Here is a 20,569-nt window from a genome sequence, read left to right as displayed (position 1 = left end):
TGATAGTGCAGGTTCAACAGGGAAGCTAAGTAATTAGACAAAACACATTACAAGGTTTACAGACCGTCGTCATATAGCTAGAATAATGCTGAGTGCGACTTTAAACAACAAACAAACAAACAAATTATAAAATAGAAGTAATTCCGGATAATATATATATATAGAGAGAGAGAAAGATCAAAAGCTTCGCCAATAGAGTTGAATCTTGAGGAATTAATCATTTTGCAGCAAAACAGATGATCGAATATGATGGCGTGTGGACCCCAACTCCACCCCTCCAACACCCTACCCACCCCACCCCAACCCAACCCCAACCCACCCCAACGTAACCGCTTTGGTCGACCACGTGTGTATTATACGAAGAAAGTTGCCCCGACGATCCTTACAGATTGTCTTCCCAGTCAAGGCAAGTAACTCTTCAGAGCTTAACACCAAGCGGTAGTTATGAGTCACCGCGCTGTTGTAATATAAATCAACACAAAATCCATATTGCATTGTTACGCATTACAAAACTCACATGCACAGCATAGACATATCTTCTCTGTGAGGAGCCCCGTTCTCTTATAGTCATAGATAAGCTGGGTTTGTCCACACTCGTACAGTTGGCCTGTTCCGAGGCAATCTATCAGTGACTTCATTGACTGTAAGTAAATCTAAAGTAGCTAGCAATTCTAATTAATTTGAGAGAACGGCGTATGTATAGATGTACTTGTCTTTAGTATGCTTTTCAATGCTGAATGTTGTTTATTTCACGAAAATGAAGCCCTGACGATACCGAAACAAGGTTTATGTTGATTACGCTGCTTATGAGATGCGCAGGTTCAAATGTGTATTAGTAACCACATTTCAAATCGGGATATTAATGTATATAATCCTATGGAACAACCTATAGCTATGTCTTGTCCCGGACTACAAACCCGGAAGGATCACGGCACGAATTGATCTAGGTCAGGTCGTAGACGAGAGCTGAAAATCGATGTGAAGGGACGGAGAAGGCAGGACTCAAGATAAGGACGGAGAATACTTCCTTCATTACTATGCATATTGTAGTGATTAATTCCCCCTCGTGCAATTCTTGAGATTTTGATAAAGATACTGCCTATAGATTTATGTCTGAAAAATAGATATGGATATATACACCCTATACATGCAGATACAGATATACATGCATGTCGTCATAACAGTATGACCCAAGCTGTAGACTTGGAACACGTTCGTTTTATAGTTCAGTTTTAATGTGTTGACACGGTGCGTCGTAAACATACCTCTTACCCACTTACACCCCGACACTGCCTCCATTACACCTTGGTACACTACATCTCTCTCTAACACCCTGAAAACATCCGTCACTACATAATGGACGCTCTCTCCCCTACAACCACCCTGAATACTGCCTCTACTACACCCTGGTTAATCTCTCCCCAACACCATGAAAACATCCGTCACGACATCCTGGACGCACTCTCCTCAACACCCACCCTGAATACAGCCGCCACTACAACCTGGGCATTCTTTCCCAAACACTATGAATATCGCATCCACTACACCCTGGTAAATCTCTCCCCTAAGCTCTGAAGACTGCCTCCACTACACCCTAGTAAATCTTTCCTACACCCTGAACACTGCCTCCACTACACCCTGGTAAATCTTTCCTACACCCTCAACACTGGCTCCACTACACCTTGGTCACTCTCTCACCTAAACCCTGTGAACTGACACTACTATACCGTGAGATCTCTCTTCCAAAAACCCTGATCACTGCCTCCACTACACCCTGGTCACTCTCTCACCTACACCCTGAACACTGCCTCCACTACACCCTGGTCACTCTCTCACCTACACCATGAACACTGCCTCCACTACACCCTGGTCACTCTCTCACCTACACCCTGTGACCTGGCTCCACTATACCCTGGTAAATCTCTCCCCTAAGCTCTGAAGACTGCCTCCACTACACCCTGGTAAATCTTTCCTACACCCTCAACACTGCCTCCACTACACCCTGGTCACTCTCTCACCTACACCCTGAACACTGCCTCCACTACACCCTGGTCACTCTCTCACCTACACCCTGTGACCTGGCTCCACTATACCCTGGTAAATCTCTCCCCTAAGCTCTGAAGACTGCCTCCACTACACCCTGGTAAATCTTTCCTACACCCTCAACACTGCCTCCACTACACCCTGGTAAATCTTTCCTACACCCTCAACACTGCCTCCACTACACCCTCATCACTCTCTCACCTACACCCTGAACATTGCCTCCACTACACCCTGGTCACTCTCTCACCTACACCCTGAACACTGCCTCCACTACACCTTGGTCACTCTCTCATCTCCACTCTGAACACTGGCTCCACTATACTCTGGACTCTCTCTTCCCAAAACCCTGCACACTGTCTCCACTACACCCTGGCCACTCTCTCACCTACTCTCCGAACACTGCCTCCACTACACTCAGGAGTCTCTCTCCCCTACACCCTGAACACTGGCTCCACTATACCCTGCCTCAACTACACCCTGGTCACTCTCTTATCTACACCCTCAACACTGCCTCAAATACACCCTAATCACTCTCTCACCAATACCCTGAAAACTGCCTCCACTACACCCTTGTCACTCTATCCACATACACCCTGAAGAATGCCTCAACTACACCCTGGTCACTCTCTCACCTACACTCTCAACACTGCCTCCACTACACCCTAATCCTTCTTTCACCAACACCCTGAACAATGCCTCAACTATACCCTGGTCACTCTCTCATCTTCACCCGGAACACTGCCTCCACTACACCCTGGTCACTCTCTCCCTTACACTCTGAAAGACTGTATCTGCAGAGGTGTGTTTACAAACGTAGTTGTGTTTTTATTTTCTTATTCGTGCAGGTTTCCGAGAATTCACCGTTCAAGAATGAGAACAGTTGTAGCATCAGATTGATATAAATGTCTTTTCTCCTGTGGTGGTACTGAAGGAAACAGCAAGCCCAATAATAAAAATATTCCAACTGGAAAATATGAGCGACAGAGAGGGCAGGTCGTAGTCATAGAGAAACGATTCACCCAAGTAAAGTTAGCAAGGATCAATAACACAGTAATTGATGGCGTGAAAACAGTGCACATGCAGACGAGAAGTAAAGTGTTGGCTTGTGTAAGGGAAAGATGGGTGCATGGGACAGAGAGTGGAGACAAAGAGAGAGAGTAAAGGTGGACACAAGACGTAAAGGGTTGACCAGGGTAAAGAAAAGAAGGATGGAGGACACAGAGGGTGAGGCCCATGAGAGAATGAGGGTCGAGGGCAGAAGTAAAGGGTTGACCAGGGTAAAGAAAAGAAGGATGGAGGACACAGTGGGTGAGGCCCATGAGAGAATGAGGGTTGAGGGCAGAAGTAAAGGGTTCACCAGGGTAAAGAAAAGAAGGATGGAGGACACAGAGGGTGAGACCAATGAGAGAATGGGGGTCGAGGGCAGAAGTAAAGGGTTGACCAGGGTAAAGAAAAGGATGGAGGGCACAGAGTGTGAGACCAATGAGAGAATGAGGGTTGAGGGCAGAAGTAAAGGGTTGACCAGGGTAAAGAATAGGATGGAGGACACAGAGGGTGAGACCAATGAGAGAATGAGGGTTGATGGCAGAAGTAAAGGGTTGACCAGGGTAAAGAAAAGAATGATGGAGGACACAGAGGGTGAGGCCCATGAGAGGATGAGGGTTGAAGGCAGAAGTAAAGGGCTGCCAAGGGTAAAGTCAAGAAGGATGGAGGACACAGAGGGTGGGGCCAATGAGGGAATGAGAGTTGAAGGCACAAGTAAAGGGTTGACCCAGAGAAACAGAAGAAGGCCAAATGAGACTGACAGTGCTGCTAACAGATCAATGTCGTTAGAGTCAAGAAATAAAGGGACTGACATGGCGAAGAAGAGGACGGCGAAAGGCGCGAAAAAACATCGAGTTGGGATCAGAAGTAAAGAGTCCACCAACCTAAAGATAAGGACAGACGAACCAGTAAGTGAATGCAAGCAGGATAAGAAAACAGGGACAAGAGACAAGATCGTGACCCGGTTAATGAAAGGGACATTTAAGACAGAAAGCAGAAATGAGGAAGTACAAACCAGAAGTAAAGGGTTGACCAAACTAAAGGGGCGAACAAGGAGAGGATATGAGATGAGAGAACACAAAGATATCAGTGATAAACGAAGGAGCTTACGCATCACTGAGAGAAATATGCGACAACGGCATGAAAAAGATGAAGGATTGAATTCACAACAAAATTCTAAATCTGAAGAAATGTCAACATTAGACAGAAGGGTTGTATTAAGGAAGGATGACACATCTTACCCTTTAAAGGGACCAGGGAAATTATATTCTGAAAAAGACACTCAAACAGAAACAAAATCTAAAAGGGACACCGAATGTAAAGGTAACATGAAATCACGAAAGAAGCAGAGGCCATCTGCTGTCAAGAAAAAGCAACACGATGCTAGATGTGGAAAGAGGGGTAAAGGAAAACAAATATCAAATAAAAAGAGGAAAGAAAAAATCGGTAAAAGGCACAAAGGTCCTCCATGCTCTACAGTCACCAGGAGCACTTGGTCAGCAGTTGCTGATGTTGCGACAGAGGACGTTCAAACAGCGGACACTGTGGAGGAAGAAGAAGGAGAAACTGATGAAGATGATGAGGAAGGCGGGAATGTTACATTGGGGGCAGCAGCTTTTTCAAAAGTGGTGCTTGAGACTGGCCAGCGTCAGAACTCTCACAGTATCCATGATGGTAAGGAAGCGAACCGTGATATAGATATATTTTCCAGAAGACTCCGGCACTTTTGTAAAGTGGTTTTCTTTATATATACTTGGCATGTAGTTGCATAGAATGTCTAAATGTTTGGTGGTATTCAGTGTAAAGTCCAGTATAATTGTCTTGACTGACGTGTCACCATTACGTTTAATAATACCCCTCTAAACATTGTTCTTTTTAACCTTCTGGGCGCCAAGACAGTTCATCAAATCAGATTATTCGGACAGTTTTGGAGCTTCCAACGAATGCTCTCTTTTAAGTATACTTCACAATAATTATGCCTTGTTTTCCCACAGCATTAAAAACGCTGACGCATCATATTGCCAAACAGGGCTCATCTACCTGCCAGGATTCCAGCATGGCATTGATGCCTTCACAATCTCATACACAGGAGATGGACACAAACTGGGTGCCTGAGCCATCACCATCATCTGGTGCTGCTTCAAGTAAGAAGATTTGCCTTCTTGACTTAGTCACACTAGATGCTGACATTGATGAAGATAATGTATCTTCACTTAAAAACGCAAACAAAACCTCTGCGCTTATGTAATCAAGAGCAGTTTACATTAAATCAGGAAAACATTATTTCATCTGGCTTTCAATGCCCCTTATATATATTTCAGGGTAATTCATATTCTTGTAAAAATATTATATTTTCCCGTAATTGCTCTAAAAATTATTTGACCTCAGGATTCACCAAAAAAAAGTATATATCGTTCACTTAACAGAAATATATACCCCCACCCTTCAACATTGACATCCTAGTCCCGAATATCAAATGGCAACAGCTTGAAGTGAATGGGGTATGACATTGCGTTGAAGGTAATTGCATATATTTAGCGACTTTCATGCATGGTTGCGGCTGCTTGTGCTAGTCCGGCTGATGCCGGTTTTATAGTGCGAACCCATTGAGATATCACACAGAGGTTTAACACGAATACCCCACTCAGATACTCAACAGATCGTCTTTGTTCAATGCCTTAATGATGAGCGCCAGGCAGGGAAATAACAAGTACCATTTTCTTATTTTGTCGCCGGGTGATCGAACAACCACAAGGCGGTAGTTCCAAATGATAAAAACAAACATTTTTTCCGTAACAACCGTAATATCAAACGTAAATTGAAACACGTTTGTACATTAATCAAGTAACTTATATGCTAATAACGTATTTTTTTCAATGTTGCAGACTATTTGCCGTCAAGTTGTCATCATACATGAACACATTCAGACGCTTGTTTATAATTCATGCATGCATTATCTTTTCATCAATGAATACATTTTACATAATAAGTATAAACCTGATAACTAATAATAAGGCTTCATTTGTGCTTCGTTTCTCCATATATAAGTACTAATATAACATGTTGGCGATTAAAAGGTTTTAAACAATTAAGTCATATAATTAGAACTGATATCTTAATGGTTTTGGCCTTGTTCCCCGAAATTTCCCTTTCACGAGTGTCAAGTTACCAAATAATTATGTACTTTACAGCAATTCAGTATTACGTTCTCCAAGTCCAACAGCAGATTGGAGAAGTGACGGTGAAGGGCGGCAGGAATCTGAACATCGGAGGGACTCAGAACATCGGTAAATCGCAGCCCTGTCCCCAGGAGGAGGAGGAGGAGAAACCACTGACTACAGTACAGAAGATCAGGAGTGAGTTCCAGTGGATAAAGCAAGATAGATGATTGTTCATGTACAAGTATCATTGTAGTAATTTAGAGTTATATTTTTGTGGATAAAATAGTCGTCAAGTATAAGACCGTGAACATGATGAAAGGGTCAATACATTGATGCAAGAGGTATATGCAGAAACAGGGACAAGAGACTTACGCTACGTGCATCTTCTGCAATATAATATCTATGCACTATATAGTAGATGATACTTTTAATTTTCTTGAAACGTGTTCCATATCTTCATCAGGTACTATTTCCACAATTCTGAGCCATTACATTATCGAACGTAGAAGTTAACATGAAAATGATAGTAAAAGTAGATAACGGATGTCAATGTAAAACAATATGACCATTAATGGCATGCTTAATTTGTTAACAAGTTTTGTGTTAAGAAAAAGTTCTTATTCTTTGCGATGTTGTTTTACAAATTTACTTTTCAATAGCCAAAAATATTAACTCTCAGATTTGTTAACACAATTTCTCAGCTCATTTACTGATATATATCACAGTGATCAGTTCTTAGTTTTAATAATTTATTATCATGTGGAGCAAATGTGAAATGTATTTATACATTAAGGAGAGGTTGCTTGTAACAATAACACTAGGTCAGTATGTGTGAAAGAAGGATCGGATTTGTACAGTTCAATCAATTTTATTATATTTTTTTCAGAACGAACAGAATCAAGGATACAGTCATGGACCCAAGGTATGGTTACGACACAGGCACATAAGGAGGTGATGGAGAAGATTGACAGAGGAGCAACATGGGTGACAATAAAGGGAAGACCAGGAGAGGGGAAGTCTACAGTGGCCTACATGGCCCTCAGAGATCTGCACAGCCAAGGGAGACAAGTATACCAAGTTGTGTCCCCAGACGAGTTCAATGAGGTCACCAGGACTTGTACCAACCCAGTGATTATGATGGATGATATATTTGGTGATCTGGAATTTGACGTTGCAGAGTGGACCAAATGGAGACCCTCTCTTCGTCCGATTCTTGATTTGCCAAAGCCTGACTTGGATCTAAATGGTGCTTTGAATAAGTCAACTGCCATCAATCCAGAGCAAAATGAAAAGAAACAATCTTTATTTATTCTTGTAGGTCGTGATTATGTACTTAAATCCTCTTTACCAGACCTTGGAAGAGCGAGAGAATATCTTACAAGCAGTAAACATCTAGTGGAACTCTCACCAACCATAGATCGTGAAGAAAAACTGAATATTTTGAAATCAGTTTTTCGAAAGGAAGGTGTTGACATTGAGAAAAAGGTCATGTTTGAATTAAGCTACATCGCGTGTCCACATGGGTTTCCACATGTCTGTAGACTTTTTGCCACAGCCTTTAAACAGAATGCCAAGGTATCAGCAAAGGAGTTTTTCACAAGACCTCTTGAATTTCTAAACCAAACTTTGCAGAAATTAATATACAATAAATCAAAGCATCAACTCCTGAAGGCAATGATCCAAGGAGATGGTAAAGTGTCTCAGTCTGAATTGTATAAAGACAAATACAAGATGCATGACTGTGTATCATCTGCCAATAAGCTTGTTGGGTCATATCTGAAGCTGGAAGATGGAACATACATGTTTGACCATCCATCAATCTATGACAGTGTTGCATTTCTTCTGACTGAAAAAGATCCAGTATTTGTCATTGAGAATTGTAGTCTCTCATTCATCAACCAGCGACTTAGGCATGGGACTGTTGAAAACCAAGGTTTCGTTGCAGAAATCCCACTTTTCTGCATTGACAACTTGGTGCAGAGATTTGCCATGGAGATTCAGCTGGGCAACTTGGCATATGTAATCTCACACCAAATCTGTTGTGATCCTGATTTCATTGATAAACTGATGAACATACTGAAAGTACAATATCAGATATCTGTAAATACATTTCTGAGGAACACTGATAGAAAAACACGAGCATCCTGTTTGGAGTTGCTGCCAAGCAACAAATCCCCAACCATGGTGAAATACATACTGGAGAAGGGAAACATTACACTGCATCAGTCAGAAATAGATGAGATCTTATTGGGTGTGTGCAAACATGCTGCAGGAAATGTGCTGACATATCTGACACAACATGTAAAACTGGACATCAATGCGACCTACGGAGAACCTGAACAGACCCCGCTGATGATAGCAGCGGAGACTGGAGATTGTAACTTTGTACGCCAGATACTTCGCCTTCTTCCTGATCTGAATGCATCGGACAGCTATGACAGAACTGTGCTGCATTACCTGTGTAAACATGGTCTTGTGTCAGCTGTGGAGTATGTGATTGACAAGGGTGTAGATATTGATGTAACAGATAAGATGAAAAAAACTTCACTTTATCAAGCGTGTCTGTCTGGTCACAAGGGCGTAGTGAAACTGTTACTGGATAGAGGAGCAGTAGGTTATGTGGATAAGTATAAGTATAAGTATATGTCTCCTCTATTTGCGGCTTGTCTCAGTGGAGAGGAAGAAATTGTAAAACTGGTGCTGGATAGAGTTGATGTTGATAGTGAATGTACGTACGCATCTCTGGTTTTGGCATGTCGGACAGGCACGGAGGGCATTGTGAAAGCTTTGCTGGAGGGAGGAGCAAATGTTGCTGGTCACGATTTCTATTTTAATCCTTTGTATGAAGCATGTACAATTGGACATGCGAACATTGTTAAGACTTTACTTGTGGCAGGAGCAGAACTTAGTGGCGATGAAGTATGTGCTGCATGTAAAAGTGGGAATCTGGATGTTGTTAAGATGCTGTTTGATAAAGGGGCCACAGTCAATATGATATCGAAGCATGGACAACTCCCTCTTCATGAAGCATGTGAAAGTGGAAACCTGGATGTCGTGAGAGTTTTGACGGGAAAAGGAGCAAATGTCGGCATGGTGGCTCCAAATGGAAATACTGCACTGCACTCAGCGTGCAAGGGAGGAAGCCAAGAGGTTCTTCTATTTTTACTTGAACAGCTTTATACGTCTCACGAAGAAGACGAAAAAGAAGTTGGTCAATCGGCTGAAGGTTTCAGAAAGCAGAAAGCTGACAATAATTCAGGTATCAAGTCAAGAGACACCCCGGCAGCTGCAGCGAGAGTAAATGTAGAGGATAACAAAGGAAACACACTACTTCATGAAGCATCAATCCATGGATCGAAAGAGTGTGTTGAACTGTTACTGAAGGCTGGGGCTGATGTAAAAGTACAAAACAACTCAGGCCACACTTCACTTCATGGAGCATCAATCCATGGATCGAAAGAGTGTGTTGACCTGTTACTGAAGGCTGGGGCTGACATACAGGTACAGAATAGATCAGGCGACACACCACTTCATTACGCATCAATGTTTGGATCTCAAAAGTGTGTTGATATATTACTGAAGGCTGGAGCTGATTTGAAAGTACAAAACGAGACAGGCGACACTCCACTTCATAACGCATCAGGGCGTAGATTGAGAGAGCGTTTTGACCTGTTACAGAAGGATGGCGTGAATGTTGGGGATAAGATAGGACGCGAGACACCCTATGGAGTATCAATGTATAGATTGAAAGAGTGTGTTGAACTGTTACTGAAGGCTGGGGCTGATGTGAAAGTACAAAACGAGACAGGCGACACTCCACTTCATAACGCATCCAGGTGTGGATCTCAAAAGTGTGTTGAACTGTTACTGAAGGCTGGGGCTGATGTGAAAGTACAAAACGAGACAGGCGACACTCCACTTCATAACGCATCCAGGTGTGGATTTCAAAAGTGTGTTGAACTGTTACTGAAGGCTGGGGCTGATGTAAAAGTACAAAACAACTCAGGTTACACGCCACTTCATGAAGCATCAATCTATGGATCGAAAGAGTGTGTTGAACTGTTACTAAAGGCTGGGGCTGATATACAGGTACAGAATAGGACAGGTGACACACCACTTCATAACACATGAGGTGTGGATCTCAAAAGTGTGTTGATATGTTACTGGAGGCTGGAACTGATGTAAAAGTACAAAACGAGTCAGGCGATACTCCACTTCATGAAGCATCAGGGTGTGGATCTCAAAAGTGTGTCGATATGTTACTGAAGGCCGGCGCTGATGTTAAAGTACAAAACGAAACAGGAGACACACCACTCCATGCAGCATCAATGCATGGATCGAAAGAGTGTGTTGATCTGTTACTGAAGACTGGAGCTGATGTAAAAGTACAGTATAGCACTGGCGACACACCACCCCATAAAACATCAAGATCTGGATCGAGAGAATGTGTTGATCTCTTACTGAAGGCTAGAGCTGATGTCCAATTACAAAACAACACTGGCAACACACCACTTCATGGCGTACCAATTCTATGAACGAAAGTGTGTGTTGATCTGTTACTGAAGGCTTGAGCTGCTGTGAATGTAGAAAATAACACAGGCGACATATAGCTTTATGGAGGATGAATGCGTGGATCGAAAGAACGGATTGATGTGTTACTGAAGGTTGGAGCTGAAGTGAATGTACATAATACACCAGACAACACACCACTTCATGAAGGATCAATGCGTCTACGAAAGAGTGTGTTGATCTGTTACTGAAGGCTGGAGCTGGTGTAAACGTAGAGAATAGTACGGTCGACACGCCACCACATGGAGTATCAATGCATGGGTCGTAATTGTTTGTTGATGTGTTATTGAAGCTCTGAGTTGATGTTAATGAAGAGACAGTGCGGACGACACACCACTACATGGTGAATCAATGCATGGATCGAAAGAGTGTGTTGATATATTACTGGAGCCTGGAGCTGGTGTGAATGTACGGAATAACACAGGCAACACACCACTTCATGGCGCATCAATGTCACGATGGAAAGAGTGTGTTGACCTGTTACTGACGGTTGGAGCTGATGTGTATATACAGAATAACAAGGGAGCCACAGTTCTCCATAGAGCATCAATGCGTCGATCGAAAGAGATTTATTATGTTACTGAATATCAGAGCTGTTGTTAACTTACGCAACAAACACAAGCGACACACCACTCTGCATTAAAGAGTGGTTCTTAAAAGTGGGTTGATATGTTACTGAGGGATGGAGCTATTGTGAATGTACAGAATAACAATGGGGCCACACTGCTTCTTCGAACATTATGCGTGGGTGACAAAAAGTTGTGCACTGGTTACGTACCTGTTCATGAGCATGGAAGAGCGAATGGAAATGATGTTTGGATATGTCACCGGAGTTCATGTAAATGTCAAAAATAACACAGACGTCACACGAGTCGATAGAGCATCAGTGAGTGGATCGAAATAATGGCTTCACGTGTTAGTTATGGCAGGAGCCGATGGAATTGTACAAAATACGATAGGTGACACTTCACTTTAACCTTCATTTAGCTGAACCGTCCGCTGGCTTTTTATACCGCTCAGTGCCGTATTGTGACACATCACTTTAACCCTCATTGCGCTGGGCCGTCCGCTGGCTTTGTATACCGCTCAGTGCCGTATTGTGACACGTCACTTTCATCCTCATTTAGCTGGGCCGTCCACTGGCTATGTATACCGCTCGGCGCCGTATTGTGACACATCACTTTCACCCTCATTGAGCTGGGCCATCCGCTGGCTTTGTATACCGCTTTGTGCCGTATTGTGACACATCACTTTCACCCTCATAGAGTTGGGCCGTCCGCTGGCTTTGTATACCGCTCGGTGCCGTATTGTGACACGTCACTTTAACCCTCATTCAGCTGGGATCTCCCTTTAGTTACTGACGATCCTTAGCCCATTTTTATATTGTGATGTTCAGTGATACTTATGGCTCTTATATATTCGCAACGAGTTTTAAATCGAATCTGTGATATTCTAGTTATTGTACTGTCCTTTGTTGACAGATTTTTATTTAGTCTAAATCTATGTATTAATAATGTACTTCTCGTCACGATATGTCTGAAATACTGCCGATGTGATGTTAAATCTTAACTCACACACTCACTCACTCGGTGAGCTGGGCCGTCAACTGGCTTTGTATACCGCTCAGCGCCGTATTGTGATGACGTCGTGGTTTCAAAATCGTACACATTGTATCAAAAGCGCCACGCCCTTCTTATTTCACACATTGTACATCTCTAGTTGATTCTCTTTCCAACAGTATCTAAAGTCAGCAGATTCACGGAACTATCCAACGGTGAAAGTAATGGTATTCTAGGCTTGCTACTTTTCTACATTAGTCGTAATATGGAAATGCCCTAATGTGACAACTGAAGTCAATCAAGCGCCCTACTTTGACATCTAATTGGCAAGTAATTCATATCATTGAAGGTACATATCCGATCTATAATTTGTTTATGTCAAAGTATACATTCATTCGGATTTGTCCACGAGGTTAATTTACCGATAAAAGTCCGGATGAAATTTCAGTGTTTTGACGTAAAAGAAATTGACGGAAGTGGTCGTGATTATTTCATACGCTAAGTGTTTCAAAGATGACCTTCAATCAGTTTCAGTGTCGGTGCTCTTTCATTTGTGATAACCACAACTCGAGGAAATTGACATCGAACATTTTCAAAGGACAAAAAGTAAATAGGGCTATATAACCCAAACAATACTCAAATTGATAACCCAATATCGAACATAATTTATTCTTTACTAACAGTGAAAATGTTTATTCTATCGTACGATCACACAAGAGTAAGTAAACATAGATTCTAATATTGATTGAAAGGTTTTCATACAAAGCAAGTCTTTTCAACAAACCGACTTTCGAGCACTGTCTCCGTTTGCGTTTGTGTCTGCGATCGTAGTATACTGATGTTTACGTCAGCGATTTTGGCTGAATTCGAAATGGGGTTCCTCAATATGCTGACGGTGCTGAAAGAATAGGTAGAAGAAAATGACATAGATCCACTGTCATTGTTGCTAACAGTTGGACAAAGGCAACAACATCCAAATCTCTGTCATCAGGATGTGTGTGGTCGTAGAGAGGAGGGCTACTTTCAACCAACTGCAAGAAATGTTCCATGTGGACAGCTGTTGCATCACCGTGACAACTTTTAATTTTAATGCCATTTTAAAGTATGGCCTCTTACATGTGGTTTTAGAACTGCAAGGAATATCCAAGAAACATGACCGTATTCAGGTGTCTTAAGAATCAAGATTTAGATTTAGATTTCATTGCTACGATATATTATGCGATTTAAAAGCCCCCTGATTGATAAATCGCAACGTAGAAGAAAATGCAAACCAGTCCCCAAAACACAATCACATTGGCGCTGTCAGTGAGTTTAACATGGCATAATATCACTTGATACTCTAAATCGCAGTCGCAGACCGTATTCGCAAACGCAAACGTAGGCAAAATCGGTGACTGGCCCTAACTCGGGCGCACTCACGCACCATGCAAACCGCTTATTCATACTTCGTGTGTTATGATGTGTTGTTGATATTTATATCTAATTTATAAAAACATGAATTTCACCAGGAACTTACACAGGTGAAAGAAATAATTGTTGTTGTTCTAATAGTACAATTATTATCAATATCTAGGATACGTGAAAGACAAAATAACGAAAATGGGAATTATCTCGATTTGTATTGTATTGTACTGCATTACATTGTATTGTATTGTATTGTTCAATGTATATACTCTTCATGTGCTAAAAAAAATGTGTTTCACAAAGACGACCAGGAAACAGATTCTCGCCTCATCTTATATTTCTCACTTGGCTGCCTACTTTGCGCAATAAATACTTGTGTGGCCAATCCATGAAATAACACTTTTTTGTTCATATATCTTTTTATAAATAAGAATTGTATTTGAAATAGATAACGATCATAGATCAATGAACTAATGGAGTTATTTGTCATAAAAGGAAAAGCAGAATATATACATGTAATAGGTTTTTAGTAGTGAACTATGAAAATAGAACTAGCAAAATCGTTCACAAGTGGTTTTCAGTAATAATATCTTTCCCTTTTTTCACTTTTGGCCAAGCTTAACTACATCATATGGAGGGAACAAATATAATTCAGAATTGTTAAGAAACCCCTTTAAATAAACTCAAGAATCGATTCATCTTGCTCTCAGACTAGAGTCACCAGCCATGATATTGCTGGAATATTGCTAAAAGCGGCGTAACACAGTACTCACTGACTCACTCTCTCAGACAAGATATATTTTATACATATTATATTTTTTAGTAAGGAAACAAAAAAATCAAATATTACTTAATACGAATGTAGATCACACTGTATTGATCGAAATAATTGATAATTTAGATCAAGCAGGGTAAATAAAAGTATATTGAAAACTATTTAAATTATCAACACCTTTTTTACATTTACAATGAAAACCTTTTGTCATTCAGAAATCTGTTATCTGTATATTGTGTGCAGTTACTATTTATGTTATTTATTGAACCATTCGAGAATAATATGTGTGGCTCAAATATTTAAAAAAGGCTGTGCAATCTTGGATCCAATTTGACAGCTTTCTCACTGTAAAAGATTCCATTCCCGTACTCAACTGTATGTACATTAGTGTTTTTGATTTTATGATTGTGAATATGTTGCTCAGACGTGGGAGCTTGTTCTCAACTGGTTAACGACATCAGTGGAAGGGAGACAACTCTCTCAATGTAGTTATATTACTTATCAAATGTATTGTGTTTAAACAATCACGAAAAGGGTTTTCAGCTTAAGTTGAAATATATTTAAGGTAAAATTATTAGATAGTACAATATGACCAAATTAATTGCATTCTTAAATTGCATTTATACAGCTGTCTTTTAGTTCTGGTCTTCCTTGCACAAACTTTTCAATCCTAGGAATATAACATGATATCATATTTTATTAATGTCTATATTTGCAATATGCTTTGAAAGTTTGATATAAAGGGAGTGGATTTTGAATTATGTATAATTGTTGAAATGTTGCACATTGTATTTTATTTGAAATGTGAATAAAGATTTTAAAAAATAAAAAAAAATAAAAAACGTATTGTTTTTTAATAGCACACCTTCAAACAGACATGAAAAGCACATGTTAACATACCAAAATTAGACAACTGTGCCAAATTCTAACGGCGTTAGTCAGGCGATAAACGATCTCACTTAGTCATCGATCGCCGTGGAAATCTTCCCAAACGTGGTGTACTAGATATACGTTCTAGTTCAGATCAGTTAAGTCAAAGAATATTATTATTTAGAAGATGAAACAACGTACATGTACGTATAAAAAGAGAATGTGATGCAATGGCCGGAAGAAATTCCAATATCGTGTCATTTTAGTTACAGCTTTCACTGTATATATTCAAAATTATAAGAACAATAAGCGTAGCACTTTGGTACAGGTGACTGCTATTGCCGGATAGTTGTACGTATGGAACAATTTGACCAGTCACCGTAGGGACTTCCCGCGCTACATGTATTTTGATTACGAAAACGCTTTGTTGACATTTAATACACATGTATATATATCGTTGACCATGAGGAGCTTATAATTATAAGCCTATTCGGGCCCTCGAGGAGCACCTGTCGCATCAACCCTTTAATTCTATATCTGGCCGAGATTCCAAGTTTATCAAGCCACCTGGAAACGAGCTGCAACTACAGTTACATATATCAACTATTATCAGTTCATGCACGGATCCAAATTGCTTTTATACACAATGTACCACTGGAAAGATTATTCCTGTTCTAGTGAGTGAGTGAGTGAGTATGGTTTTACGCCGCTTTTAGCAATATTCCAGCAATATCATGGCGTGGGACATCAGAAATGGGCTTCACACATTGTACCCATATCGGGAATCGAACCAAGGTCTTTGGCGTGACGAGCGAACGCTTTAACCACTAGGCTACCCGACCGCCTATTCCTGTTCTTAATAAGAACATGAGATGGTGTCACAAAACAGGTTGCTACCTTGCTTTTGTGCAGCAATGTCAAGCGTGTGTTATTCAATAATGTTATTATTAATTATAGTTTTATTATCCATAGGAATATAAGGCCATGTAATATTTATTATGAACGAGTAGTGCCAATTAACTATGATAATTATGTGTGCACGTGTAATATGTAAGAATGATAATAACCATTGCTTGCTTATAGTACAGGGCCCAGCTGCTCTGGCGGTTACTGACCTTGTCATTTTACACAGCCGCCTTCTCCCTGATCCGGTTAGTTTCAGTTTGACTGTTTCAGATGGGGGCACGTCCCTTGGGCACGCCAGAAACCTATGGTTCGAATCCCTGTTCGCCCCGATTGTTTCTAGGTTTGTCAGCACCATACCCGTACTCGGGGGTTTCACCGAAGTGGTAAACGTCTGAGACCTGCATCACTTCGGGCTTTCCTCCCACATTAAGCTGACACGCCGTGATATAACTGGAATGCTGCTAAAAGGGGTGTTAAACCAAATTCACTTCTCTGCAATTACAAAGGGTGAAAATACTCTAACACGAGATATTACATACATGGGCAGTGAGGAACAATCATAATTACGTTACTGTTCCAAACAGGCGAGTGTGTCGTTGGCTGTGATGCTGTTGATATCAGGCAAAAGGATGAGAGTGTTGTTGACGTGTGAACGGTCTCTAAGCAGCTTCTGCAGTCACTCAAAGTCTAAACTCAGCTCCTGGCCGGTGACTGTTATGTTGAACCTGTGAGATCAGGCTCGCTGACTTTGTTGATGCTTGTCATCGGATCCAAGTTGCGTAGATCGATGCTCTTGATATAGGTCACTGGACTGACGATTATTTACAGACGCCGTCATACAGTTGGGATATTGCTGAGTGCAGCATTAAAAACAAATAAACATACAAATTAACAAAACTCAGTTGACAGTGGTGATAACAACCCTTTCATTGCCATACACTGCTGATATCCTTTCTTTGAGATGTAGACTAAGAACACCTCAGCACTGGTAGGATCCCATTGCCCTTCATGTCTTTCAAGACCATTCAGACCAAACATGAGATCCCAACTGGCACGGACAGAGAAACAACTTGTTTCATTCAAAACGCCAGCTGAAAGACATTCAAGTTAGAATTACATTCCTACGAGATGTAAAAATCCAACTGAATAAAAGGACGTCGAAGGGTTCTTGATGTTAATGTAGATAAATATTTTTCTGGTTGAATAAGACTCTTAAAAGTTCTGAAAGGCAATAATGTTAATGCCTTTTCTGAAGACGATATTGATATTTGCATGACTGCGCATTGAGCATTCATCGTCACGTTTACATGAAGAAAGTAAGCAGTGGACATGACTATTTTTAAATGTTACTTCATTAATTAGGTGTGAGCCTATTCACATATACATTGTATCATTCCTTTGTGCAAAACGCTAAAATCAACTAATAGTCGGGTAGACCATGGTGCTTGAAGCGCACGTACGCCAGGCCGAAGGCCCGGGTTGATTTCCCTCAAATGCGCTTCAAGCACTATGGGCTACCCGACTATTAGTTGATTTTAGCGTTTTGCACCAAGGAACGATATATGTGAAAAGGCTCACATCTCATTTCTGTTGTCCCCCACTGTGATATTTCTTGGACATTAGTAAAAACAGTAAACACAACTCAATTAGCAATTACTCGTTCATTGCTAATTGTTGAGAACAGATAGAGTTATTAATAACCGAAGGGAATTAGGCATATCTCAAAGCATTAGATTGTCCCAATACTCTGAGTTAAAAAGAGACTATGTGATCCTGTGATTTTTTCACTCCAGGGTCAAGATGTAAATTATGTGAAATAAGAGTTGACATTTTTGTCTCTTTGGAGTTGTCGGGAAGAAGCGGCAAGATCAGCTCCCACAAATTACGGCAATTAAAAAACCATGAACAAATAAACATAAATATGTGATGGACGAATCAGTCTCGAAGACAGGAACAGATAGAGTTAGCTGATTTCTAGCTCAGCACTTCTCAATGTCCAATCGTTGCTGGCAACATCACTGCAATCAAGTCAAGTTGCCCTGGACCTCATGTTTGACTCCACAAATGCCGAGATCCATGCAGGCTTAAAACAGCACATTGTATATTTAAGGATTGAGGTTGTGTTCGTTGACGTTCATCAGCTGATGAAGACAGTGCCTCACGCATCATGCTTCGCGCATCATGGAATTTGCTCAGGTGAGACAGCTGATGAACGTCAACAAATACAGCTTCAATCCTTATATTGATAGATACATAAATCATAACCAAATAACCCATTAAACATCAAACTTTAATTATTTAAAGCGAACTATATCAACGGAGCGAGTCGTGACGTCGTGACGTCATCCGTTCCAAACATTCAAGTTGGAGTGACATCCCTTGCTTTTATAAACGGCAGAAAATGGCGGCTACCGCAATGCCATTCGCTGGGAATAAAAGTTGCACCCAGTAAAGTTAGCGTTGGAAAGAAATCCAGACCCAGCTGATGCTGAAAATGGATTGCTATTAACGTTCTGTGAACTTTTGGAGTGTGTTTGAGTCATACCCAATTGCCGCCAGAGGCGGAGTGGCTGGATGTCCCGAAGCAATACACGACAGGGTGTGGAGCTCAATGATTTCTTTGGGTAAATCGAACATTCTCTGTTATAGATTAGAATGGACACTTCATTTCATATATATGATCTGTCTGGCCTCAAAGCCTGCATCATTCATAGCCTGACTCGATGTGACTCTCATTTTTCCCAAATGATTTTTAATGTTATTTTTAGATATTGATGAATCACCCTTAAGCAGTTTCTGTATGCCTCCGCTCGATTGACAACGTAATCACGTGACATACTGCCGTTCATCGGGAAATGAACGACAGTCAGCTTGGTAGTGTTCACCTAAGCGAGGTCATCCGCTATTGTCAATATTTAGGTACGGCTTGCACGTTATTGATGCAAGATGATGTACATCGCTATTGAACCACGAACACCATTTACATTGTCGTTAAGACTTGTTCAAGTCAGAAATGTTGGTCGAAAAGGTTCATGCTCGCACTAAGTAGATCAATGTTCAAACTGTCAAGCTGACCTGGACGTGTCAGTCTGGATATGTCCGGACATATTCCCTACATGGCTACTTGACAATTTACCGGTATTCAATGCCTTCCATGGTTAGTTTTGTTAATTGTTTTCTGAATTGTCAGTTGCATACACAAAAGGAGATTTATTGACATCTGAACATGCCTACGCATACTCTTTGCTGTCTCTCTTTCACATACGTGAACATTTTATAATTTGTCACCCTCGGGAAGTCTTCATTGTGATATTGAGAACGGTGTTAGCGTGAAACAACATGGACGTCAAACAAACTCGTTAACTTGACCTCAGAAAAAGCAGCATTTCGTGTAAAATGGTCATGGATAAAATATTGTTGATACATTCGGCATAAGTCATATGCCACTTTACTAGTTGACATGGTTTTGTTTGTTTATAGATTCACATCATGGCATCATTAAATGAAATTATTCAGAAGGTACGCTATAATTAGAAAAACATATCAAAACCCCTGATGTCTGTGACGAATCATGAAAACGAATCATAATTTTTTTATTTTTTTTTAAAAAACAACAACAACAAGAAGAGTGTACAACGTTCTGAATCGTGAAATAACATGAACGTAAAATTCGACCTCAGAAAAAAACAGTAGTTCGTCTAAACTTAGAAACTTAATTGATAAAATATTGTTGATACATTCTGGATACAGCAATTGTCACTTAACTAGTCGACATGTTTTTTGTTTTTTTTAATATGTGCATCGACATCATGGAAAATTATTAGGACTGCATACTATAATTATTAAGATAGACATTTCGATGCCCATGATGCCGGTAACGAGCCGAATTCAATAAGAAAACATTGTTCAATGTAAAAAGTTATTACTTCACGACTAAAAGTGACGTCGTAAAGTGAGTAATATATATTTTAGTTTGTTTGCTTAAAGCAGATTTAACAATATTCCACCTCTATGATGGCTTCTTGTTAATAATGCAGTTTGGATCTGACCCTCCAGCGATTGATATCATGAGCAACCATCCACGCAATTTGGATTGGGTTGCAATCAACCATGTCACCGAACCTGACCACGAGATCAATTTAGTAGCTTCTTTCGACCGACATAGGTTGCTTGGGACCTATTCGAATCCAGAGTCCGCACGGAGCGTACTTTCGACCAACATAGGTTGCTTGGGACCT

The 20,569-nt window shown here is 40.8% G+C and overlaps 1 protein-coding gene across 1 annotated transcript; it reads left to right on the top strand.

The window, feature by feature from the left end:
• Nucleotides 1-365: 365 nt before the first annotated feature.
• LOC124116506 lies at nt 366-10,638 on the top strand. The gene is made up of 6 exons (XM_048394554.1): nt 366-643; nt 2,889-3,565; nt 3,731-4,761; nt 5,082-5,231; nt 6,279-6,443; nt 7,135-10,638. Exons 2-6 carry the CDS (start codon nt 3,162-3,164, stop codon nt 10,377-10,379), a joined length of 4,995 nt encoding a protein of 1,664 aa, XP_048250511.1. The 5' UTR covers nt 366-643; nt 2,889-3,161; the 3' UTR covers nt 10,380-10,638.
• Nucleotides 10,639-20,569: the final 9,931 nt, after the last annotated feature.

The sequence above is a fragment of the Haliotis rufescens genome, unplaced genomic scaffold (assembly GCF_023055435.1).
Source record: "Haliotis rufescens isolate VD_foot unplaced genomic scaffold, xgHalRufe1.0.p SCAF_13, whole genome shotgun sequence".
Classification (NCBI taxonomy): Eukaryota; Metazoa; Mollusca; class Gastropoda; order Lepetellida; family Haliotidae; genus Haliotis; species Haliotis rufescens.
This window is presented reverse-complemented; position numbering and strand designations above follow the sequence as displayed.